Source organism: Myodes glareolus, chromosome 18 (assembly GCF_982192425.1).
Source record: "Myodes glareolus chromosome 18, mMyoGla1.1, whole genome shotgun sequence".
In the NCBI taxonomy this organism is placed as follows: domain Eukaryota; kingdom Metazoa; phylum Chordata; class Mammalia; order Rodentia; family Cricetidae; genus Myodes; species Myodes glareolus.
This window is the reverse complement of record NC_142043.1, coordinates 54,753,407-54,779,651: the sequence shown is the minus strand read 5'-3', so window position 1 is coordinate 54,779,651 and position 26,245 is coordinate 54,753,407. Positions and strand designations below refer to the sequence as shown.

Below are 26,245 nucleotides of genomic sequence, written 5' to 3'. Positions count from 1 at the left end.
TAACTTTTTAAAAATAAATAGTAAAAAATTTCAATTATGTTCGTGTGTGTGTGTCTGTGTGGGTGTGTAGACATGAATGAAGGTCCGCAGAGGCCAGAAGAGGGTGTCAGAGCCCCTGGAAATGAGGTTATAGGTGGTTATGCTAGGAACTGAACTCAGGTTCTCGGAAAGAACATTTCTTAGCTGCAGAGCCTCTTTTAGCCCCTCAAATTCCTTTAAGATTTGGCTGAAAGGACTCTCTGCCCCTTCCTGTTCTAGAGACAGCCGCATCTTTTCCTGCAGCGCCAGTCTCGCTCCTGAGACATGATGGTGAAAGTCGGAGTGAACGCATTTGGCCGTATTGGACACCTGGTTGCCAGGGCTGCCTTAGATTCTGGCAAAGTGGACATTGTTGCCATCAATGACCTCTTCATTGGCCTCAACTCCATGGTCTACATGTCCCAGTATGACTGCAACCACGGCAAGTTCAAAAGCACAGTTGAGGCTGAGAATGGGAAGCTCGTCATCAATGGGAAGGCCATCACCATCTTTCAGGAGCGAGATCCCGCCAACAACAAATGGGGTGATGCCGGCGCCGAGTATGTTGTGGAGTCGACCGGTGTCTTCACCACCATGGAGAAGGCTGGGGCCCACTTGAAGACTGAGACCAAAAGGGTCATCTCCGCGCCTTCTGCTGATGCCACCATGTTTGTGATGGGTGTGAATGATGAGAAGACAATTCCCTCAAGATTGTCAGCAATGCTCCTGCACCACCAACTGCTTAGCCCCCTTGGCCAAGGTCAGCCATGACAACTTTGGTGTTGTGGAAGGACTCATGACCACAGTCCACACCATCACGGCCACCCAGAAGACTATGGGTGGCCCCTCTGGGAAGCCGTGGCATGATGATTGTCAGGCTGCTCAGAATATCATCCCTGCATCGACTGGTGCTGCCAAGGCTGTGGGCAAGGTCATCCCAGAGCTGAGCATGGGCTCCCGTGTTCCTACCCCCAGTGTGTCTGTAGTGGATCTGACAAGCCACCTAGAGAAAGCTGCCAAGTAGGAAGACATCAAGACGGTGGTGAAGCAAGCATCTGAGCGCCCACTAAAGACCATCCTGGGCTACAATGAGAACCAAGTTGTCTCCTGTGACTTTAACAATGACTTCTGCTCTTCCACCTTTGATGCTGGGGCTGGCTAGCATTGCTCTCCATGACAACTTTGCAAAGGTCATTTCCTGGTAAAATGGATTCGGCTACAGTAACAGAGGGGTGGACCTCACAGCCTACATGACCTCCAAGGAGTAAGCAGCATCCCCCGGACCACCCATCCACGCAAGGACACAGCAAGAGAGAGGCCCTTGGATGCTGAGCAGTCCCTGTCCCAAGTCAACCCCTGACACTGAGTATCTCCCTCTCAGTTTCCATATCCCAGACCACCAGAATAACAAGAGGGGCTTAGGGAGCCGTCAATAAAGTTCACTGCACCCGTCACAAAAAAAAAAAAAAAAAAGATTTGCTTAAAGAAAAGCAGCTGGGCTGCCATACCTGCTTCTGCGCGTGTAGAAACTTAGGGGTTCTTCAGTCCAGGGAGGCGCAAGTGTAGAGAAGCAGGATCTTAGAAGGAGGTATGGAGCACGCAGGCCCCGCAGGCTCGCTCGGCTCTGGTTCAGGACTCCGGTTACAGCGGTTGCATCACCACGTGAGGCTTCTCACCTGAGTCTGTTCTCCTGGAGTCTCTTGGACAGAAAGGAGAAGATTTATTTTGTTTTCCTGTGTTTCTCAAACGAGCCATGAGTTGAAAGCTGCACAGTTCCAAACCTGGAGGTTTCTCGCCGTCATACTTGTGTCCTTGGTCTTTGCTGTTCAGGTTATGGACAGACGTGGGGGTTTCTCCTCTGCCTGTGGCCAGTATACTATTCTGCTAGACACTTGATTTTACTTAGTTAAAAACCACGGTGAACCTTGCTCTTCAGTGTTATCGCTGCAAAATATGTAGATGGATGCTTGTGGCTCAAATAACCCAGATTTGGGATAGTGTAACTAAGGGAGTTTAAAGAGAAGTCATTTTGTTTTGTCAAAAAAAATCAAACAAACAAAAAACCAAACCAAAATAAAGCAAAAACGTTGCAGAAGTGGACAAGGCTTTTTGTATTGGTGCCAAAATATGGTTATAATAAGTTTTGAAAGTAAGAATGCTGGTCAGCCTACAATCTCTTTTCTCTGTCATGCCTTCAGAAACCCTATCTATCTATCTATCTATCTATCTATCTATCTATCTATCTATCTATCTCATCTATCATTATCTATCTATCTGCCTGCCTACCTATCATCTATCTATCTATCTATCTCATCTATCATTATCTATCTATCTGCCTGCCTACCTATCATCTATCTATCTATCTATCTATCTATCTATCTCATCTATCATTATCTATCTATCTGCCTGCCTACCTATCATCTATCTATCTATCTATCTATCTCATCTATCATTATCTATCTATCTGCCTGCCTACCTATCATCTATCTATCTATCTATCTCATCTATCATTATCTATCTATCTGCCTGCCTACCTATCATCTATCTATCTATCTCATCTATCATTATCTATCTATCTGCCTGCCTACCTATCATCTATCTATCTATCTATCTCATCTATCATTATCTATCTATCTGCCTGCCTACCTATCATCTATCTATCTATCTATCTATCTCATCTATCATTATCTATCTATCTGCCTGCCTACCTATCATCTATCTATCTATCTATCTATCTATCTATCTATCTATCTCATCTATCATTATCTATCTATCTGCCTGCCTACCTATCTATCTATCTATCTATCTATCTATCTATCTATCTCATCTATCATTATCTATCTATCTGCCTGCCTACCTATCATCTATCTATCTATCTATCTCATCTATCATTATCTATCTATCTGCCTGCCTACCTATCATCTATCTATCTATCTATCTCATCTATCATTATCTATCTATCTACCTGCCTACCTATCATCTATCTATCTATCTATCTATCTATCTATCTATCTATCTATCTATCTATCATCTATCTATCTATCATCTGTCTGTCTGTCTGTCTTTCTTTCATCATTGCAAACCAAGTCCTCCTGTAAGCTGGTGAGAATCCTACACTGAGGTGGGCCCTCAGCCCTCAAATACTTATTTGAAACAATAAAAGAACAAACGCGTCACGGCTTGAATTTACGGGATTAGGATTAGAAGCCCATCTATCCGTGCCTTGTCTCCTCGAACAGAGCTTGCCCAGCGTGTTCCTTGCTTATTCTGGCTAGGGAACTGAGCGGCTTCTGTGTCTCCATGCACTAGATGGTATCAAGAACACAGTGTGCATTTCCCCTCTCTAAGCTACAGGTTTCAAACTTTGATTCTTTTCTGAGTGTTCTTTTCTTTCTTTAATGAAAGTTTTTAAACATATAATTCATTTTTATTTTATGTGCTTTGGTGTTTTGGTTACATGGCATCTGTGTGAGGGCGTCAGACCCTCTGGAACTGGAGTTACAGACAGTTGGGAGCTGCCGTGCGGGTGCTGGGAATTGAACCCAGGTCCTCTGAGTGAGCAGCCAGTGCTCTTAACTGCTGAGCTGTCTCTCCAGCCCTCTCTTTTTTGAGTGTTCTTAACTCTTTTTTTCAGTCCCTTTCAGTTATGGGCATTCAGAAATATTTCTATGGGATGCCTGCAGATTGAAGCCATCTGCTTACTAAGTCAGCCTGGAGCTGCCCTCAGGTTTTCCTGCTCGGTGACCTTACAAGCAGTACACTGGCTTAATGTGAAAAAAAATGTGGACAAGTTTATTAAAGGCCCCGTCACCTTCTTTCCTAGCACTTAATTTATTGGATCTGAGTTCTTCCTTCTGAGGGAGAATACTGGCTGGGCGAGTTGGAAGTGGCATCAGTAGGTACTTGGTCCACAGTTACATATTGAATGCACTGTGTCAGATACTGTGAAATACTTGGAAGACCAGCATCAGAGACAGAGGTCCCTTCTGAGGAGCTAGAAGCCTCCGTAGGAGCTGAGATATGCAGAGATCAGGGCTTGCGGACAAAGAGAGCGAGGCAGGCATGGGAGGGCGTGACCGCCGTCCGCTAGGATAGGACAGTGACTGGCCCTTCGGGCCTTGGGTGACTTCATTGGAGGTGTGCAGAAAATAGGTGTGTGACTGAACAGGGACCTCAGATTTAAGCCAAAGGAAGTGGCTAGCCTAGCACAAACCGAGAGTATCCGAGTTCAAATCTTGTACATTCCACTTATACCCGGGGAGGTTCAGGTGACACTCTTGCCAAAGGGTTTTCTCATCAGAAGCGTGGATCTAGTCTATGTTTGCTAGAAGATCATAGGATGTTTAGACATGCGAAGCACTTGCCGTTGTTCAGTGTGGAGAGAGCAGGGCTTCCCAAATGTGTCATTTTCCATTAACTTCAGTAGCTGTCCCTTAAGCAACTGCTGTCCTGGTCAGCAATTGACACTCAGTGGCTACCGGTAGCAGCTGGGCAGCACCAACCGTAGCCAGGTGGGAATTCTATTCCCTCAGGCACCTGTTCTATCACAGCCACCAAAGGGAGCTTTACTCAGATCTCAATCCCTCTCTTGAACTTAGGACTCAAAGGTCGAGGTGAAATTCTGCTCGCTCAGAAAGGCTGAAGAGCAACTACCTAAACTTCCCTCCTAGCTCACAGCTCCCCCGCAAAACAACGCATCCTTTTTCTCAGCCCCCACTTAAGAACCCTACCCACACATGGTTGCTTCCTCCACGTCCAGTCAGCTAATTGCTGGCGCAGCCTCCTGACCCCAGGTTAATTTTATTTAATCAAACAAATGTAGCATGCCTTTGCATCATTAAACAAGTATTCCACAGCATAAACTAATGTAACACATCTTAAATTAATATTCTGCAAGAGAAGTGTTTTCTCTTCGTGACTCCCTTTGGTTGAAGAAATCTTTCCATGATCTTCAGTTACAGGTGTTTAAGATACACACACATACAAATCAAACATTTAGAGAGAATAAATTCTAAGTAAGTTTATTTTACTTGCAAGCAAGAGGAAGCTTGCGCACTAATGAGATGGATGTGCTTGGTTGTCAGCGTGGGGCAGTGCAAATATTCGCTAATCTGAGATCTACACGCCAGGCAGGATGATGGGAACATACAAACCGACAAGATCTCCTAGGGCTCAGACGTGGTTCATTGGAAGATGCAGGAGGAGAGGTGGGAGAGGGCCTCCACGAAGCCTACAGGCGAGTAGTCACGAGAGGTTAGAATGGTCTCTAGTGAAAAAAAAAATTATATAATAAATAATATGTAAATGAACATTTTCCAAATGGCTATATGACAGATTATATATGTATTTATGTGGATTTTAGTTTCTTTTCTGTTGCTGTGATAAAATACTATGGCCAAAGAAGAAAGAGTTTATTTGGGCTACGTTTCCAGAGGGTTTGAGTCCATCATGGCAGCAAGCAGAAAACACGGCAACTGGGGCAGATGCTGAGAGCACACATCCTTTACCAGATGCAGGAAGCACAGAGAGCAATTGGAAATGGTGTGAGTTTTTAAACGCTCCAAGCCTGCCTCTGGTGGCCTATTTCCTCCAGCGAGGCCATGCCTCCTAGGCCTCCTCCAATGGCACTGACTGGAGGAACAAGTGTTCAAATACCTGAGCCTATGGAGGACATTCTCATCCAGACCATCACTACCATCACACACACACACACACACACACACACACACGCACACACGCACACACGCACACACGCACACACGCACACACGCACACGCGCATACGCACACACGCACACGCATACACGCACACACGCACACACACACACACCCCAGGACCGCCATTCTGCTGCTACCCAGGATTCTTGGCATTTGTCAGCTGGGCAATGGGTTGAACGGGCTGGGGGCAGGCCAGGAGGGTGAGGAGGTGGTCTTGCCCTCACTCTCACTGCCAAACCGCTCCCTCCACTAATCGCCTAATCAATTTCCAGGGCTAAGGACTTAAGTCTGGCTGCTTCTTGCTACAGACTTCCGGCCCCTGCAGAAGGCAGAATCTTTGAGTGGAGGAGTTGGCTATTGAAGACAGGAAGAGAAAAGAAGACAGGAAAAACAGATTGCTGTCACCACATCTTATCCTGTCACCCTCGTTTGGGGGCTGGCTTTCTCAGTGGTGGGGGAGAAGTTGTTGTAGCTGTCTTTGGAGTTCTGGGGGCCACTGTGGAAATAGTATGGATGTATCAGGTAAGAATGCAACCCAGCTCTAGTGAGACGGACCAGCCTGTACGGTGCTCACCTGCACTTCAGCAAGGTAACCTGAATTCAGCCTCCAGAATGTATTTAAAAACCAGGGCATGCTGGGCAGTGGTGACACACACCTTTAATCCCAGCACTTGGGAGACAGAGGCAGGAGGATCTCTGTGAGTTCAAGGTCAGCCTGGTCTACAAGAGCTAGTTCCAGGACAGGCTTCAAAGCTACAGAGAAACTCTGTCTTGAAAAACTAAAGCAAAAACAAACAAAAAACAAAACCAGGACATAAGCCAGACATGTTGGGGAGTGAGTCTAAGCTCAGCTCAGTGCTAGGGAGGCCAAATCAGGCCTATCCCTGGAGCATCCTGGTCAGACAGCCCAGTTTACCTACTGAGCTCCAGGCCAATGAGAGACTTCATCTCAGACAGACAGACAGCAAAAGGAAGACACCTGATTAATAGCATCCAAGGCTGGCCTAAACACACACACACACACACACACACACACACACACACACACACACACACAGGCACACACACACAGGCACACACATGTAGGTACACATACATGCACACACATACATGTACTCACACGCACATGCACACACATAGAGGCACACATACAGGCACACACACAGACACACACATACAGGTACACACATCTAGGTACACACAGAGAAGCACACATATAGGTACACACACACACACAAGACTACAAATCCCATCTGAGAGTGAGATAATTTCTTTATGGCTCAGCTGGGTTCTCAGAGCTTTGCGGGAGGCCTGGAAGGAGAGTTGCCTCCACACACAGGCGTAGGACAGAGATTTAACCAGCCAGGTTTGCTATGGTCAACTGCATGAAAGGAGAATGTCATGTGTAGGACTGCACAGGTGTAATTAATTACAACACGGGCTAGAGGAAGAAAGGAATTCACAAGTAAATTGTAATTTTACGTCGTGAACTAATTGGAAGCTTAAAACGGCAACTGAGATTTCTTATGAGCCTTGGAGAGGGGCGACAGCCTTCTCCAGGGCGGCTGAACTCAATTACCAGGTGCGGCAAGAGTGGGATGGTTTTATAGAAGGGCTTACACCCATCATGTTGGATACCAGAAGCGGCTCCATTTATCTAAAGGCCTCAGCACACCCCTCAAGTGGAAAGATAATTTGTCTTATTGAAAATATAGTGGAATCTTAATACATCTGAAGGCACGTGGGTGTGATGTCTAAAAAATGTGTCCATTCTCGGGAGTTTGGGCTTGACAGAGAGTGCAGCTATTTCGTGAGTGGCCTTTTGGTGGCCTAGCAGCAAACTGCTACCATGCTCTTGAAGATCCCTTTAAAAGCTAAACTCTAACATTGCAAAACTTTAGGGAGAGGGGAAAATCCATCTGTGGTTTTCGCCAGCCACCTGTAAGACTTCTCTTTGAACCCTTCACGGGCATGTGGTTTTCATGCTATTATACAATTTGTGTTCTGCTCTTTTTTAAAAAATCTACTTTAAATATATTTATGTGTAGGGATGTTTTTGTCTGTATTTATGGCTGTGCACCATGTGCATGCATGGTACCTGGAGATGCCAGAAAAGGGCACTGGATCCCATGGACCTAAGTTACCGAAGGTTCTGAGTTACCCCATAGGTGCTGGGAACCGAAACTGAGTCCTCCGGAAAAGCAACCAGTGCTCTTAACTACTGAGCTGTCTCTCCAGCTCTCTGACCTTTCTTTCCTTATTGTGAAGAATGTATTTTCTTACACTGAAATCCTCATATTTTATTTTAAAATGGCAACAACTTTATGAAATTCATTAAAAAGAGATTTATTTTTTATGTGTCTGTGGATATGACATAGATGTGTCAGATCTGTAGAGGCCAGAAGAGGCTGTTGAAGTCCCTGGAGGTGGAGTGACAGGGGATTGGTAAGCCACCTCACGTGGGCACTGGGAACTGCACTCTGGCCCCCTTAACTACCAAGCAAGTCATCTCCCCCCGCTTGCTATACCTTTTTTATTGATTGGGAATTTCCAATCTAAAAACATTTAAATTGTTTCCAGTTTTTATCTTTAAAAGTAAAAATGCAGTGGATAAATCCACATGGAAAGAACTTCGGCCCCCAGTCCTTGGTTTAAAGGAGAAATTTGATTAGTAAGTGGGGTGGGGACATTTTCTTATCTCAATATATATAATGAATTTTCTTTACCAAAAGCGTTGTTTTAATGACGTAAAGTACTGCCGTGTATCAGACCAGCACACTCATTTGTTGTGTTCTTCCCCCCCTCCTTCCCCTCCTCTCTCTCCTTCCTTCCCCTCCCTCCTTCCTCATGTAGTGAATTCCAGGCTAGCCTGTGATACATAGTGAGTCTCTCTCTCTCTCTCTCTCTCCTCAAAAACAACAACACCAAAACGGATAAGCTGGCGACCTGGTGGCTCACCTGTAGCCCCGACAAGAGGATTGCCATGAGTCCCAGCTCTGCCCGAGTTCCAGTGTGGGACTTCATTTCAGACCAACTTCTGATCTAAAACAAAAGAAAGAAATAAGGCAAGAAATAGATATCCATGGAAAACGCCACGAAGCACCCAGCCAGTCATAAACAGAGATGGGATAAGACACTCGTGTAGGTGATGGCAGGGAGGCACTGACCTAGCAAAGGACCCTTGCTCTGTGGGATTTGGTTCTCTTTTCCTGCCCAACAAATCCTTCACTGCAGACCTTAGCATCCTCTTCATATTGTCCTGCCTCCTCCCTCAGGAGACCAAAAGGCCCTCAAGGCCTCGTCATTGGATCCTCACTTCCTGGTCCAGAGAGTGGTATTTAGTAGGTACTCAATGATAAGAGGTTGATGAACAAATGAAGATTTAAGTAGATTTAGTCTTTGTTAATCACACATGATAGCACAAAAAAAATGAAAGTAGCAGAATCATTGGGACAAAAGTAATTGTTGATATGGGGGGGTGACTAAATAAATTATAAGAGAACTATATATGAATTTGATGACATGAGCAATAAGGTTTTGGAAGACTGTTAAACTCAGGTATTTATAGAACATGCGACGTAATCCCTTTGAGGAAGCTGTGTATCTTGGTGCATGTATGTTAATGTTTGTACGCATGTATTTGAGGCATAGGGCAGAGGTTTGACAGAAGTAGACCTGAAAGCTCTCAGGAACGGTGTCTGCCTGTTGACCTGCTTTTCGCTTCCTTTGATCTAAATGTCTATATTCTACCCATTTTCTGCTAGTGTGTTTATGCTCAAAATGAAATCCCTAGATGGGACTGTAAATGAAAACAACAGCTCCGGCCCGGTAAGGCATTTCAAAGGCTGTTCTCACAGATTGTAAAAGGTTGGGAGGGTCATTTTTTTTTTTACCCCAAGGTTAAGGGGAGAAAGTTTTCCTCAGGAGCTTAGGGCCCGAAAGGAAATCTTTTTCTGTCTCAATGCTAAAAGCAACTCCTTGGGAAAAAAAAAATAACCTCACCTGTCCCAGGTGACCTGGGCTAGCCTGGCTCTTGCTCTATGAGCATTGGTTGCCTGCTGTGTTTTGGGGTTTTTCAATTGGTCAAATGTGCCACAAACACTCTATACGGGGGTGTCCTCAAGGGGTGGTTTCCCCTTTGCCCCACTAAGGTAGACTCCTTCTTTTGGAGTAAGGCCTGTCTCCAGTGTCCATCCAATGCACAGTATGTACCTGACAGCATAGCCTGTCCAGTTCCTGTTGAAAACCGGTCAAGCAACTGCTTTCTCAACGAGAAAGAACACAGTTATTGTTAAGATTTCTCCCTAGCACTAATGATGTATTCTGGGGCTCTTTTTTGTTTGTTTGTTTCACATGTGTATGCATGCATATGTGTTCAAGTGTATGTGAAGGAGCTCGTGGAGGCCTGAGGTTGATGTTGGGCATTTTTATCCACCCCCACTTTACTTATTAAGACAAAGTCTCAGCCGAATCCAGAGTTCATGAATTTAGCGAGTCTTCCATGGGAACCTACTGTCTCTGCCTCCTGAGTTCTAGGATATAGAGTGGCCACCATGCTCCCTCTCCCTCCCGCCAGCTTTTATGTGCTACCAGGGTGTCTGAAGGTCAGGGATGGCATGGCACCAGGGGCAGAAAGCCAAGGACTCACATCTTGATCAGCAAGGACAAAGCGAAGAGAGCAAACTTGAAGCGATGTGGGTCTTTCTCAAAGCCCACCTCTGGTAATGTGATTCCTCTGGTAAGGCTGTGCCTCTTAAACCTCCCCAAAGAGTGCTACCAGCTGGGGGCTAAGTGTTCTGGGGGGGCAATTCTCTTTAAAGCACCCTGCAGAGCGAGCACTTTATCCAGTGTGGGTCAGCTCCCCAGCTCTCTGCTGATACTTGTGAGGTGAGGATAAGGTCACAGCATTGTCGCTGGCAGGAGGTGAGGACTAGATTGGAACCTCTGACAGCAGAAGTCAGCAGACAGGATGGGAGAGGAGCCTAAATTTATTTATACTCACCTCTCAGGTCATGCTGACCTGAAATGGGAACTGGGTGGAAACCAGGAGACAAACATAAAAATGAAATGACTCAGTCCCATCTCTCTGGCCCTACCCCCCAAAACATATAAATCATGGACCTTTCCTGATGCACGCCCTGACTCAGCAGGCCCGCTTGAGGTCTGAGAGCCTGCATTTGAGACAAGCTTTCTGCTCCTCGGAGCACATGTTGGGAAGCGAGGCCCATGAGAATATGGAGAGATCACAGTGAGAATGTCCTGGTGACGGGCCATCCTTTGCTTCAAGGCCGGCCCGTCTGTTTCCAGACAGCAGCGTTTGGAAAGCCTGTGGGACATGGGAGAAGCAATGAGGACATTGAGTGGCGTCTGTCTGCATGGGGTGAATCTCAAAGAGCCCGGTCTTGATCTTGTACAAGATGGGAGGCTTGGGAGGGTTTAGCTCCTCCTGTCCAGCTCTTCCTTCAGCCTGGGGGTGATGTGCCTCACTTGCGCCTAAGACACTGGCAGATTTTATCAATGCAAAAATGGGTCCTTGCCAACCTTCTGGCCAGGCTAAAGGACGCCTTGCTCAGAAGTGGAAAGGCTTGCAGGGCCAGATCTCTAGCTGGAATCAGGCTCCACATTGACCCTTCAGGGTGTTTATTCTCTGACCCTTGCTCATAAGAAAGTTGACTTTCTTGCCCTACAGCCTTGATATTCAAAGTCAGGATGACTGAGCTACAGTATCTTCACCATTTGGGCAGAGAGACAGTCTTCTACTCCATGACAAGCCTTCCAAATCCCAGCTGGATTTCAGCAGATTCCAACGTGATGAAACGTGTACGTGCGAGAAGCACCGCCCTTCGTGGGCACCGTTCAGACCTGGAAATGAGTTGGTCAATGCTAATGCTTGAGTGGAATGTTCTGAGTACAACCATACGTATGAACTCTCCCTCTCCACCATCAGATATGACACCACATGTTTCTCCAGCCTTCCTTTCCTTCATCAGAAACATCTCACGGCATCCAAGAGGGCGACAGGTGGCCTGTCACGTCAGAGACTTTACCCCACTAGTCAGAGAAAGTGACTAGGTGCTCTTTCTGGGCCTCGAGGTTTACGTGGGCATGTCCAACCTTTTGTCATCACAAAAGGACTCGCTTAGCCACAAAGTTCACACTTAAGAACCATGCAATCGAGTTACCAAAAAAAAAAAGTTTAAAAAATTCTCAATATTATAAGCAATTTTATAGTGTTGCTAAAATTGGACTGGTGGGTTGAGCTTGTATATCTTATATACTTGAACTTGCAAAACCCATTTCCTTCCCAGGACACCCCACATTTTATTGAGTAAATAAAATCCTCTGGGGACACACCCATTTCCGAGGCTTAACGGCCTCAGCGGAGCCCTTTTCCACCAATACTGCTTGAGTATTTCCACAGTTGGGAGCTGACCAAAGCAGACTTGGGCAGTAGCCTGTGGGATGTTGCTCGTCCAGCACTGGGGAGAGCGAATAACGTTCTGGGTGTGTATGGGAGTTCTGGGAGTGTCTCCATTTGCTACGGGTTCCTCCTGGGCCTCATCTCAGAGCGTTTGGCTTTCCAAGGAAAGATGGCTCAGTGCCCTGAACTCCTCTGCCCAGTGTGACGCCCAACTCAGGGCAGATGCTTGATTAATAGAGGCGCTCAAGGCCTGCCAACCTCACCTGTGACAGTCACAATGTTATCGAGGCACTGAGAACATTGGAAGAGGCCATGAGCGAAGGAGGTTGCAGGAAATAACCATGGAGAAAGAAATGTATGATGGGAAAGTGCCGTTTTGTTACTGTGGTCCTCAGAGGTAGACCATCAAGAATGCTGACAACCGAAAATCGGAGCCACAAGCTCCCCAAGTAGGGGAGCCTCCCAAGGTGACTGTGGCAGATCTCCTCTTGGACCAGCAGAGGGCAATGCTGACTCCGTAGACACCAAGGAGTGTTTGAGTCTGACTTCTCAGTGGACGTGACCTCAGTCAGCAAAGGAGCTAGCAGGGAGAAGAGTCTTCAGGGTTACTTGAGAAGGGACTTTCCCACAGGGAGCTTACTTGTGCCAACAACTTAAGATCAAGAAAAAAGAAATCAAACCGAAGAAACAGACAGACACCATAAACTCTTGGGCTGCCTCTGTCGCCAGTGATTCTAACTGGGAATTTTTTTTTTATTCTTTTATTACTTTAAAAAATACCAATCCAAATTCCCACTCCCTCCCATCCTCCTAGTCCCTCCACACACCCTCCCACCCCTTCAACTTCCAATCCTAAAAGAGGGCAAGGCGCCCTGCCCTGTGGAAAGTCCAAGGCCCTCCCTACTACATCTAGGTTGAGCAAGGTTTACATCCAAAGAGAATAGGATCCCGAAAAGCCAGTGCATGCAGTAGAGATAAATCCCAGTGCCACTGTCCGTGGCCCCTCAGTCTGCCCCAACTGTCAACCACATCTAGAGGGACTAGTTTGATCCCATGCTCGTTCACTTCTGACTAGAAAAATCTTGAGATTTTCAGCATTCCTTGGGTGGACTCTAATTTTGAAAGGTTTAGGGTTTCACTTCCCTGGAAAAAAGATCAGAAGGCACGGCATTTAGTGAACTTTCCAGAAGCATCATAGTCATCACATCCTGGCACACACAACTTCTTTCCTAGTGGTCCCCAGGGACAGGAGTAGTGACTTCTGAGTCTGTGACTGGACCGTCCTTCTGCCTATAGTAGGGCAAGGTTGGTTCAAAAACCTCTCGTCACCATAGCACAGACCTAGGCAAGCCTCTGATCCCCAGAGCGACAGCTGCCTGGATCAACTAACTCAGCTACGTGCGTTGATGACCTCATAGCACCAACTGTGCGTGGCTCACTACCCGCAGGCGCTGCTAACTCTGCCCCTTCCCCAAGCCTTCCGCTACACCTTAGATTTCCTTGCTAGAATCTTACTTCCTTGGGGCTAGCCTCAGACGCAGGATTTCTAGGAGGACTTTAGAATTTTTCTGAACGTGACCTTGGATGGCTGTGGGGGGTGGGGGGACAGAAGGAGGTGTTGTGAAGCTTTGTGGATGGGGCCATCAACTTGTGATCAAAATGGACACACCTGTTTTGTTTCGTCTTGTTGGCCAGCCTCTACTCATAAGTCATGTAGGATCCTTTTGTGTGGAAATAAAGCCAGCTGTTCTCTTGGCGACTGTGGCCGGAGCCTGGGACCAGTCATGATACCAAACAAACCCCGAATGTCCTTGGGTGAAGGAGACTGACTTGGCCCAGGGCAGGTGCTCTGTATGAGGTGGCATCAAACTAACTCTACTCCATTTTATTCTGGGAAAGACGCAGGCGGAGTGGCACCAGAGGGCGGGTCCCTGAGCTGGACTCCACGCTGAATGCAGTGAGGCCCCTTCCTGAGCGTGCTGTACCACACTGCGTCTAGAACAGAGCTGTCAGACCCCATGCATCTCATTGGTTTCCTCCCTATTACTGGCGCCTGTGGGCTCGGTGTTTCTGCCTCACGGCTGAAGGATTTAACAGAATGATCGGATCTTCATCTTGACCCGCTCAACCAGATATCATGAGCACAATTCTGGTCGTTCCCCACCCCCAGCCCCATGTCTTGGTGCCCCAGGTGAAAACACGGAGGCCTGAGGTGAGCAGTCAGGTTTACAGGATCAATACTGCATCTAGGAGGAAGGGGGCAGTGTTAGGAGGCGGAGTCTAAATGACATTCTTCCAACCTCCTTCACAGTGATGGACAGCCTTGGTGTCTCTGCCTGGGATCCTGATCGCTGAACCTCCAACCTGTTCTGTGCCCCACGTGCTCAAATTGATAACCTACTTGATTGGTGGGTTCCAAGATGAAGGTCCCTTCCACAGTTCTAATTTTAGCATGGATAGCCCGGACACGAGAGGGCAGGCATGTGGCTGTCCGTTGTTAACTTCTTTCAATCAGCCCTTAAGGCGGGGTTAGTGAAGAAACGCCTGCACCCAGCCGCCTGGGCCTCTCCAGGGAACAAACATGCCCCCACCAAGCCCACGGTGGGCCTGACCTCAGGCTCATCTGCTGGTGACTGCAGCAGACACCAACACCGGTGAACTTTGGATGACTTCGGAATCCCATCCCAGGTTAAACTTTAGCCAGCCGTCCAGGTAGCAACTCGATACACACTTTGTTAAAAGGATCCTGAAACCTAACACAGAGCCTCTGCAGACAGTGATAAGAGGCTTGGAGAGGCGGGAGAGGGACGGTGTGCAGGCACGGACTCCGGTTGACATCGGGAGCACTTATCAGTAGACGGGCAGGGTAGATTGCGCCCAGAAGTACCTGAAATTAAGTGATGCTCACGGAAGACACCCACCTTGAACTCAGAAGCCCCGAACGAGCTCTGTGTGGCCCGGAGGAGGTCTCCATTTTATATGGATCTTGGGAATCCTGGCAAGTCCATGCAGAAGGGACATGGCGTGAATGAGTCCCTAAGTGAGTTCAGTCCCCACTTTGATACTAATCACGTGGGTTAGTCGGCCTCTCTGGGTCTGCTTCCGTGAAACAGAAAGCTGTGCAGTAGAGTGCTTGAGAGTGGGTCTTAGATCTCAGATAGACTGGATTTCCAGTCTTCACTCAGCCACTTGCTAATGCTTTGATCCTGTGTGCTATTTTTCTCATTGTGACCCAGTCCGTGACCCAAGTTAAGGGACAAAGGGTTTGCTTTGTTCGTGGTTTCAGGGCCCTCAGTCCATGGCAGCTTGGCCTCACGCATTTGTGTAGAGCATCCTGTGGGTAGGAGCCTGTGGTGGTGGCTCTTTTTCACTTGGGAGACGGCAAGCCAAGAGAATGTGTCCAGGGACAGGCCAGGGTGACCCACCAAAGACAAGTTCCTAGTGACTTGCTTTCTCCAACTACGCCTTAACTACCTTCCACACATCCTGATATGACCATCAATCGTGTATCCATTCAGGAATGAATCCATCTTTAGGCCAGAGCCCTCAGGACCAGCTAGCCTCTGGAGAGGGCCTCTCAGAGACACCCAGAAGTGTGCTTGACTAACCCGCTAGGTGGGTCTATTGTTTGAGCCAATCAAATTGATAATCAAAATTACCCATTATTCTTGGGTAAATCCTCCTAGTGCTCGACTGAAGGCATTGCAGGTAGGAAGGCTGTGAGGACAGAGCTGGGCTCCTAATAAGTGAGAGACAAAAGATGCTTTGTGCTTGAGGATGACTGAGCCAGCTAGCCAACCCCCTCCACCCCAATCCTCCACCCCCCACCCCCCACCTTGGCATGCAGGACCAACTGGTAGAGAAAAAGAACCAAGTGGTGAAATTTAATTAGGGTTTTGGTTTTGTGTGATGTCAGACATTCAAGAGTCTCGGGGTTTGCTGGCAAAGGTGGATGGGAGACCTGGGTTTGAGCAATGGGTCGAGGGTCATTGTCCTGTTGCTCTCAGACCTGGGCCCCAATGTTCATCGCAGGAGACCCAGATATCACAGTAGAGCAGACAGATAAGGGAGAGCAAGGGATGATGGTTCGTACCTTGCTAGCTGCTCAGGAAGGAGAGCCTACTCTACGGTTGGTAGCCCAAAGCTTGTGGTTCTGACCTAGCCAGTGCACCTGGCCCTTCCTGCACTTCCTCGAGGCCGGGGAGGAGCCGAGAACCCCCAGGTCAGCTGATGCTCTAGGACAAGGGACCGAAGCAGGGTTAGAGAGGTCTCTGCAAGGGTCTCTTCCAGGAGAGAGCACAGAGCACAGCCCAGAGAGAGGTGTGGCATGAGCGGAAGGTCTGCTACCTTCAGATTAACCTCCTCTGTGAATGATGTTTGGTGTTGGGGCTTTTGGGAAGCCAGCAGGTCAGGGTAGGTGAAGTCCGTAGGAGGGAGGATGCCCTTTTAAGGAGCGGTAGACAGGTTTATCTCCTTTCTCCCGGAAGCCAATGGTGGAACACCTGAAGCTTTGAGTGCCAAGATGTCTAGCAATCCAAACGAGTTAATGATCTCAGTAAAATGAAACAGGAGGTCTATGACCCAAAAGGTCACCCAGGGCAAAGACCTCTCTCCTCTCCGCGGCCTTTTTTACCGGCTCCCATCAGGACTTTGGGACTTTCTGGTCAAACTCTTCCCTGTTTTTTTTACCAACACACTCTACATTTTCGAGCAGGCCTTTGTGGGGGCAGGGAAGAAGAGCAGAGCCTGTGGCTGGGGTCTCAGCCAGACAGGCCCGAGGGCTGGGTGAAGGTGGAACACCGAGTCTCTGGAGAAGAGGTGATTTCTGAGAATGAGGCACGAGAAGCGGCCTTCTGTTCTGACGATAAAATAGACAAGCCCTCAGAAGAGTGGGTAATTAGAGATCTTCAAGGCCGCCTCTCCTGGTAACAGGAGACAGCTGCTTCTAGCCACCGCATGAGTGCTTTGGACCCCTCGGAGAAAAGGAAAAGTGGGCAGACACCCACAGGCCTGTGTGGGGATTGTTGGCACAAGGCCTTGGCCTGGACCATGAATCCCTTCCTATTGTTGATGCAAAGCGGGGAGGTATTGGGTGAGGAGGGGAAGCTGGGGTTTATGTAAGCAAGTCCTTTCCACATTTGTGGCCCGCTTCGGACTCCAGTGTTTGCTTCACAGATGACGAACCCGAGGTTCAAGAGATTATCATCTGCCTTAGGAAGTACCTAAGATATGATTATGTCCCAGCTCTGGAAAACTAGACTCTTTCCCTTCAAGGTATGGTGGCAGATGATGGCCACACTCTCTCCTGTTCCACGTGTGCATTTGATATTCCTTCTATTGACGTGGTACCCGAAAGTCTGAATTTGTTTGTTTGTTTGTTTGTTTTGAGACAGTATCTATCTCCCTGTGTAGCCCCGGTCAACTCGAAACTCCCTATGTAGACCAGACTGGCTTCAAACTCGCAGAGATTTGCTTGCCTCTGCCTCCCAAGTGCTGGGACTAAAGGCACATATCACCAGGTCCTGCCAACGTCTGTGTTTCAAGAGTCTGCAGAATTGTCTAAGGTAACTGCTGCTCTGGGTGGCTTGTCGGCTACTGAGATCCTCTACAATACACCACCTCCCTTTCCTCGGCTTCCCGCCAGTGCCTCAGGTCCTCTTGACAAACTTCTCTCTCAAGGCTATTCTTGCCTGTGGCTTTTGTGCATGCCTTTCCCTTAGCCTTTGGAAGTTCTTTCTCCATATATGTACTTGACTTGGCTTACTTCGCTCATTTGGAGAGTCCTGTGTAGCTGACAGGTCTGTTGAAGTGTTACTTCAAAATACGTGCATGTGGTCACGTCCACATGACCACATGATTCCGCCCTTATGTTGAGTCGTGTCCACTCTTCAAATCTTCGCTGAGATAAACTGTCTCTCATGTATCCCTCCCTAATTCCAATCCACACAGTTCAGACCTCTACTCAAGCCCCCCCGCCGCCATCTTTTATGCTTTATTTCTTTATAGCTGTAGTACCATAAGGATGCATGTGTTATTTTCATTGTGTGTCTTCCACCAAGGATTGCAAATTCTGCGATCTGGTGCCCAGAGGAGTACCCGGCATGTATTAGGTCAGCACCAGTACGGATAATAAACATTTGCCAATCGTGATATTAGTCCTATTCTCAGAGCCCTGTCACACACACTATGAAGCAATCTCAGCCTCTCTGCCCTTGACCCTGAACTGTACCTCAGAATTGCACAAGACAACCATTCATTACTGGCTGAAATTAGCAGATGAAATAGGACCTGTTTACCACGTCTGACCTATACCGTGAATTATGCTGTGTTCTTATTGTTGCAACCAGATATGTGTGCAGATCTCTGATGCCAGAGACCGAGTCTGTTTCTGTCTTGGACACGTAGAAGTTCAAAACGTTCTGGAGGAATTGAAGTGATTTATAACGATATTTGTATCCAGAGTTTGTCAAAGAGAGCTGGTCAACCAAGCCTTCCACAATGGGCGATGAGAAGCACACAATCAACACCTGGCAGAAGAAGCTTCTGGAAGTTACCTCCTGGACAAATATGGTGGCTGGGGAAGCCAGCTCTAGTCCCAGAGCTCTGAGAGTATGGGCATTCAGGCTGAGCAGCTGTGGCGTTCGAACACCAGCTGTGTTCTGTTTCTCTCAACCCTACTACCTAGACTTGCAATCTGTACACACTGCAGGCAGAGCCAGTGCGTTTACATACCGGGGCAGGCATTTTGTCCGGGCTTAGGGGAAGAAGGTCTTTGTTACCAGGTGTACTGGTGAGATTGTATTGTTGACCTGACACAAATCAGAGTCACTTGGGAAGAGGGACCCTCAATGGAGAAATTGCCTCCATCCTATTGATGTGTGGGCGTGTCTGTGGGCAATTTGCCTTGATTGATGACTGATGAGAGCTCGGCTCACTGTGGGCAGTGTTGTCCCTAGGCCCAGCTCCCAAATAAATCACACACAGAGATTTATTCTTAGTTATGAATGACTGGCCTTAACTTGGCTTGTTTCTTGCCAGCTTTTCTTGTCTTATGTTATCCAGTCTACCTTTTGCCTCTGGTCTTTTATCTTTCCCTTCTGTAAATCCGACTTTGACTCTTACTCCGTGGCTGCTGCTGGGTGACTGGGTGGCTGGCCACCTGCGTCCTCCTCTCCTTGTTCTTGGGCCCCTCTTCTCTCTCCTCCCAGATTTCCCCTTGTATTTACACTCTTCTCGCTAGCCCCACCTATTCTTGTTCCTGCCTCGCTATCGGGCACTCAGTTCTTTATTAGAACCATCAGGTGTTTCAGACAAAGAATCACAGCTTCACGGTTCATCAAATGCAGCGTAGACAAAAGTCACACACCTGAAAACTACATTCCCCAACACTCTGTGGTCTCCAATTCAGTTCATGCTTCCAGGTTTCTGCCTCAGGTTCTGGTCTTGGTTTCTCCTAATATGGACTTGTAATCTCTGAGTCAAAGAAACCCTTTCCTTCTCAAGTTGCTTCCGGTCAGCCTGTTTTATCACAGCAGCGGAAAGCAAGCTAGAAAACTAGGGAATGTAACGTAGAAGAAAAGAGATCTGGAGCTGTCTGAGATCGAGAAGGTTCCGATCTCCTATGTGGATTCCCGTTCATGATAGTCCCAGCGGAAGTATGTTCTCTTATCTGTCTTCTCCAAGGCTTGCTCCTTTCTGGTGTTCCTAAGACTGGATCTCTCTCAATCATTTCTGCCCAAGAACTTGTTATGATAGTTTGTTTGTGTTCTGACAAATAAAGCTTGTCTGAAAATCTAGCCACTGGTTAACCATAGAGGTCTGAAGGTCTGGACAGACAAGAGACAGGAAGTGATATGGCTGGGCTGCGAGAGGAAGTGATAAGCCAGGGTATAGACAGGAGCTTTTTGGTCCGAGGAGTTAGGAGAGGTAAGAGGTGATTGTGGCTGGTCCTTTACTTCTCTGATCTTTCAGGTTTTACCCTGATATCTGAGTTCAGGTTTTTATCATTAAGACTAATCGCAATTGCGCATCAAGAACCTATATACTTGAAGGATGATACCCAGAAAACCGAGAGGGGAATTCCATCTTTGGCCCGAGCCTGCTTTCCCACGGGTGACCCCGACACACTGAGAGCATCACTAAGATTTAGAAAAAGTAAATAGCTCTTCACTAGGAGGCGCTTGGCTGCCTTTCCTCTCTCTACCAGTCAACTGCAGGAACACCACATCAACACAACTATCCTATCCTGATCCAAGTATTTGAGGAAAACCAGAAAAACCCATCCCGACAGAGATGCCTCATGCTGCAAGCCGCTGCCTGCTCAGGGTTCGAGCAGCTGGAAGAATTCTCTGCTATTTATGAAAACCTGGAGCCGAATATAGATTCTGGCCATAAGCTCTGAGCTACTTTATTTCTTTAGAAGTAACAAGTTAAAATAAGAATGAGACAGTGAACAGTGGTCATGGTTGGTATGGAAACAATTTTTTTTTTTTTAATCTGGGAGGAGTTAGCAGGAGGGGTGGGAGGTTGAGAATAAAGATAAGACACACTGTGTGGGATTCCCAAGGAATTAATAAAACTATCTGAAGAAAGAAGTACCGCTTAAATTTTGTTTTATCTCCCTTGCTGAAACGGGGTCTCACTCCATAGCTTCAGCTGCCTTCAAACTCTTGATAATCCTGCAGCCCCGGTCCCCTGCATGTACGTGCCACCCAGATCCACTAAAACTCAAATTCTGAAGCTCACCCCAAAGCTTCGGCTTCTTGTGGTCCTCTGGACTGGTTCCGTTTGTGTGTGGGAGAGGGTGGCAAGGTAAGGGAGACTTAGAATTACTACTCTGGACATTTTCAGAAACTGTCATTGACTTTCAAGACAACGAATGGCAGAGATTTGCCTATGTTAATGCGATTGATTATGGTAAGGTTTTTACACGGGTTAGGGCAAAGCTAAAGGTGCCTTTTTAGATGTTGTCTTACGTATGTTTTGGGACTGGGGGGATGACTGTTTGAGGATTTATATTTTGATGTTCCTCAAACTGACCTGAGAGGTTTCTTTGTTTTATTTATTTATTTGTTTTCCCCTGAGCCCCGTGGTATACTTGGCAAATAAAAGTTGCAGTTGCACAGATGTGTGGTGTGCAAGATAATGTTTTGATACGTGTGTGGCTTGTGAATGGAATAAAAACTGGGGAATCCTTCAAAACAAGGAAACGAGCATCCAAGGGATTATGGGAAAGTAGTCTTCTTGGTTTCTCGTCTCTCATGAGGGTTCGATAACAAAAAAGAAAAAAGAAAAAAAGAAAAAAAAAAAAGAAAAGCAAGGCCAGACAAGACCAAATAACTCATCCTTAATAGTTCATAATATGCACTGTCAGGAAAACCTATTTAAGCTTCTCAGGTGGCAGGAAGCTAAACCTAGTTTCTCCTCTTGCTGGCCAGAGGACAGCCTGTCGCCTGGCTGGGTCAGAATCTGTCAGCGTCTGCTGAATCTTGTTGACTTGGAGCAGCGAGAGGTCGGGACTCTCTCATCATCAAGGCCAGCATTTCCATGCAGGTCCATCTGCTCTGCAGACTGTGATTAGTTATGTCTGGAGAGGGACTTGGGATCCTTATCCTTGCTTGGGTTTTCATCCTTAGGCATGGGGGGGGGCGTGGGGAAAAATGTTCACTGTAGGAGTAGATCAGGGTAGGGGAAGTGTGTGTGTGTGTGTGTGTGCGTGTGCGTGTGTGTGTGTGTGTGTGTGAATTGATCAGTATTCCCATCACCAATGGAACAGGAAAGAGAATGCAGGTGAGTTCGGCATTGGTACACCCAGTTGGGTACGGCAAAGAAACATTTCAATGAAATCGAAAGAGCCTGCGAAAGCGAATTGTTGCCATCATGCTCAAGATCTAATACCTTGGCTTCGCAAGAAAATGTATGCGAAATGAGAACAACAGGAACCAGCAGAACAGAAGTGCTTAGAATAGGGGGCAGCCAGAAGCAAAGGATGGACCGCAGGTATTGCCATGTGTCTGGGTTTCCAAAGCAGAAGATCATCCAAACAGATGACAGATGGGGTTTGTCGTGGAACACATTGGCAAGATGGTTATGGCATGAAGCATATGGTATTGGAGGACACTTGCATGTTTGAAGGGCAGAGATTGAGCATTCGGTTGTGGGAGAAGGATAAAGCTTGCATTAATCAAGGCTGAAGCTGCGCTAAGCATGGAGGGGCATGGCTGCAGCAAGTGACGTGTTCTCCCTGAAGAGACTGGAGGCTTTGCAAGAAGAGTGTCCTGAACTGATGTGTGTTGGCTCTGACGTGTGTTGGCTCTGTCTGGCCTCACTGTGTTCTCTACTGTGTTGTGACACAGCCGGGTGACTCTCCCTTCATGCTGGCAGATGCTGGCAGATGCTGGCAACACGCTCCTGGACTTCTCAGGCTCCAGAGCCCTGAGTCAGATAAACTCACATTCTTTGTGTTGCCCACTTTGTCATCCATAGCCAGTTATAGCAACAAACACTGAAGTCTTCATTTAAAAAACAAAAAAACAAAGAGTCAATGAAGTTTTGAGATATGTGGTCACCTTATAATTTATAAATTATAGGTAGAAGAAAATACAAGGCCTACGGTGCTTAACTCAGCTTCTACGGTTTTTGCCAATGACTTCTGACCCTTTCTTTAGCTTTTTGGTTTTGCTTTGTGGTGTTGCTTTGTGATAGATCGCTGGAAACTACAAACAAAGACACACATTATATACATATGTTCTTCATGGCTAACCTTTACCTCAACAATAACTTTTCGGCAGCAGTTAAATTCTTCTAGAAAGAAGAAATTGTTGCTTCTTGCCTACCAGAATCTATCTGTATGTATGTATGTATATATATATACATATATATATGTGTGTGTATCTAGTCTAGAAGTAATTCAAAGGAAAGGCGTATGAGTCTTGAGCTACGGAGAAGCATTTATTTCAGAAACATAGCACTCAGGAAAATTCCTACACTTGGGATTCGTCTGGCTTTCCCTCTGGTATAATTCCTTCTATTCAGCCCATGTCAGAGACAGAAAAACCGAGTTTGTAAAACTTGAAATTTTAGGATCATTGAGCTTTTTTGCATTTGAGTGTTCACAGAATGTTTAAGCTCCTTCTAGGCCAGTAGGATCTGTGAGCCCCAAGATGTTTCTCTGGAGGAGGGGGGCAATTGAGATCCAGCGTGTGTAAAACCCTGCACATTTTTCAGCATCATTCTGTGCAGGTTTCAACCGCCCTGGTGTGCCTAGGCACAACATGCCACAGCTGGGACCTCGTAACTGCGGGAAGGGTGTGGATGTCCCTCACTGCTGGCCTCCTGTGACTCTTTCCCCTAGAGTTACAAAGAGTTCAGCCACTTTGTGAGATCTCCTTAAAGACCTTACTTCCCTTGAAGCTTCAGTAACCTTTTATCTAGATGTCATAGAGCCTTCCAGAGGCTTTCTCAGATTTGCTTCTGAAGGACTTCCTCATGGGCCTACCAATCCGAACCTTTTACTTAATTGCTGCCAGCATTTTCCAAATTCTGATTTCAACCATTCCAATGGAACGGAGATGTTATTATCTTCACCCCCCCACACAAGGCCACACAATGCCAAGTGACACACGGCATTGCCCAAGACAGAGCAAAGCGGCACATACCTCGTCTATATGTTGGCAATGGGATCTTCACTGAAAATAACTAAACACAAATGACAGTCATTCAAGCTTCCTTAGTTCAACCCAAGCTCTGGTGATGAAGCACATTGATACCTTTTAAAAAGCTATTCAAAGACACACAGGATTTTACACAATACACAAAATATACAAAACCAGAGATTTTTTTTATAGCTAAACAATTTTATTGGCTTTTTTTGTGAAATAAAAAACACGAAACAAACCACCATGGTTAAAGGCTAATCAGTGCCAACCAAATGAACCAGCCACTTGGTTCCAGCAGCTGTGAAGGACACGAGTGGATATTATTGCTTACGCCCCATGTTCATGGATGTGTCTGTTAGGTTTTGGCAAGAGTACAATCAGATGGAGCTTTGGTTGTTAAATCTGACTAGGACTACTCACTGAAAACACAACCTCTGGGATTTTAAGGTGGCCATGTGCCATTTCTCCCCGAGTCTTGACATACAGCCTCTCTTTCTATATACCCTTTCCTTCCACTAGCCATTTGCCTGTTCACAAAGTTAAGGGGGAAGGCTTGATCAGCCTCCCTCTTCCGCCACTCCCTCTCCGCCACGAGAGGGTGGTGCACTCCCAGGCCTTTCTAAGCTCTTGATTCTGGTATGTGGCCATGCCAGAAACAATCATCTGCCTGTGGTCTACACAGATTTTTCAAATGCATATGGCATTTGAAGTTTGGATTCAACTATCTCCTTTCCATCTTTAGAAAAAAACCCTAGAAAATAGAAACAAACAAACAAACAAAAAATCAATAGCCCTTAGTATCAGTAAGGTGACCTCCCAACAGGATGAGCCCCAGTGTCCAGCACACAACATCCCGTGGCAGGTGGGGTTCTATGACTCTCTAATGGTGTGTGTGTGTGTGTGTGTGTGTGTGTGTGTGTGTGTGTACTGTAACATTTTAATCTGCCAAGGGGCAATGATATTGATGCCTCTTGAGAGCTCCCCTGCTCTCCACGTTCGGCTCTAACACTGAATTTCCCAAAGGACACAGGGTCAGAACTACCACACGATAGCACCATTTCCTAGGCTCTTGGGATTTGGCTCCTTTCTCTGCTGGAGAAAGCAAGACCTGGCCTCCAGCGCTGGGCTTTCACAGGCTCTGTGGTACTGCCGTAGAAGCAGGTGGTCTGCCTTGGCCTACTTTAGTGGTAACCTGAATTTTCCCTGGGAAGAGTTAAAAAAAAAAATACGTGTCTTACAAAGTGAAGTTGGCCACGGGTGCGAGGGCCGAGGTGATGGACCTGTGAACCGTGGGGCGGGCCTTTTCCCCTTGGCTTGTCTCTGTTCAGGTTACGGAACATAGTGTGCCAGTAGAAGTGCATTAACATACCAGAACACTGAGAGCCACCGACTCTGACACAGGCATCCAATGGTAGTGGCACTTGAACTCTGTCGTAGGTACCCAGGTCCGCCAGCTGGTCTTGCCCCTGATAGTACTGGGATTGAATAAGCCCTTCTAATGATGATGAGGATTATCCTCTTGAATCGAGACAACTTAAACAATAAGATATTTGCCCTCACCATAGTATATATGGCACAGATAACCATGTAATTATTAGCACTTAAATAGAAAAAAAGTCTTGTAAGTCGGTAATTATACCAATGTTGTTCATCAGAACAAAGATTAAGCACTTCCAGCTTGTACTTTGGGGTAGCGGGGGAATCTCAGCCCAACCCTTTACCTCACAACCAAAGGGCAAGTCTGTAATTATGAGCAATGCTCGACTGTGGTCACACGGGGCTGAGAGAATCACGGGGCAACTTCGTGGTCAATGAAATGAAGTAATACACAGTATTGTCATTTTAACTACATCCAAGAGACCATATAAAAATATTTTCCAATCGGAATCTGAAACATGAGAGCTGGGTTTGCTTGTCTTTGTCTTTGTATAAAAAAGGAACAAAATAATGGACTAAAGAGTATTGAGCTTCCTAACAAACAAACAAACAAAAAAAAAACCAACCAAAATATAAAAAATAGAAAGGACAGGTATGGGCTGAAGGAATGCGGTGAGTCAGTCAACTTCCTTTTATGTCCAGGCTCGTGGAAGGCGAGCTTGTGCTTTGATCCTGATGGAGATAAACACACACAAGTGGAAAAGCCAGTGCCCGGAACCCTAACTGCGCAATCGGCTGAGGAGACTGGTTTTTACAGTAGAGTTGTCAGTGGTAGGGGTGGTCAGAGTGGATGCTGATCCCCTTGGTCCCCTTCAGGCCACAGCTGGGGACGAGTGCCAGAAAAACCACTTTCTCCTCGAATAGTGCTTCTTCAGGGCCAGGTCCTCTTTCTCCCGCTCCCTCTTCACACGCTGGTAGTGGTCTTCCTCCTTCAGGTACCACACGGGGGGCCAACGGTGCCGCTCAAAGTACGCCTGGTTGTCTGGGGCCGGGGG

At 46.9% G+C, this 26,245-nt stretch overlaps 1 protein-coding gene, 1 long non-coding RNA gene and 1 pseudogene across 12 annotated transcripts in view; 2 read left to right on the top strand and 1 right to left on the bottom strand.

Moving 5' to 3' along the window:
- The first annotated feature begins 306 nt into the window (after positions 1–306).
- Positions 307–1,635, top strand: LOC125411187 (glyceraldehyde-3-phosphate dehydrogenase pseudogene; annotated as a pseudogene).
- A 14,504-nt stretch (positions 1,636–16,139) lies between these two features.
- On the top strand, positions 16,140–19,952 carry LOC125411456 (uncharacterized). The gene is made up of 4 exons (XR_014998352.2): positions 16,140–16,974; positions 17,332–17,430; positions 17,550–17,720; positions 18,504–19,952. It is a non-coding gene; the product is annotated as an uncharacterized LOC125411456 (long non-coding RNA).
- Positions 19,953–23,093: 3,141 nt separating this feature from the next.
- Rhobtb1 (Rho related BTB domain containing 1) overlaps positions 23,094–26,245 on the bottom strand; it is a 115,853-nt gene continuing 112,701 nt past the window's right edge. For all 11 annotated transcript variants that reach the window (XM_085679725.2, XM_085679726.2, XM_048451560.3 and 8 more), the window contains one exon: positions 23,094–26,232. In XM_085679725.2, coding sequence (XP_085535851.1) covers positions 26,063–26,232 — 170 coding nt within the window. In that variant the 3' untranslated portion in view covers positions 23,094–26,062. The remainder of the gene's footprint in view (positions 26,233–26,245) is intronic.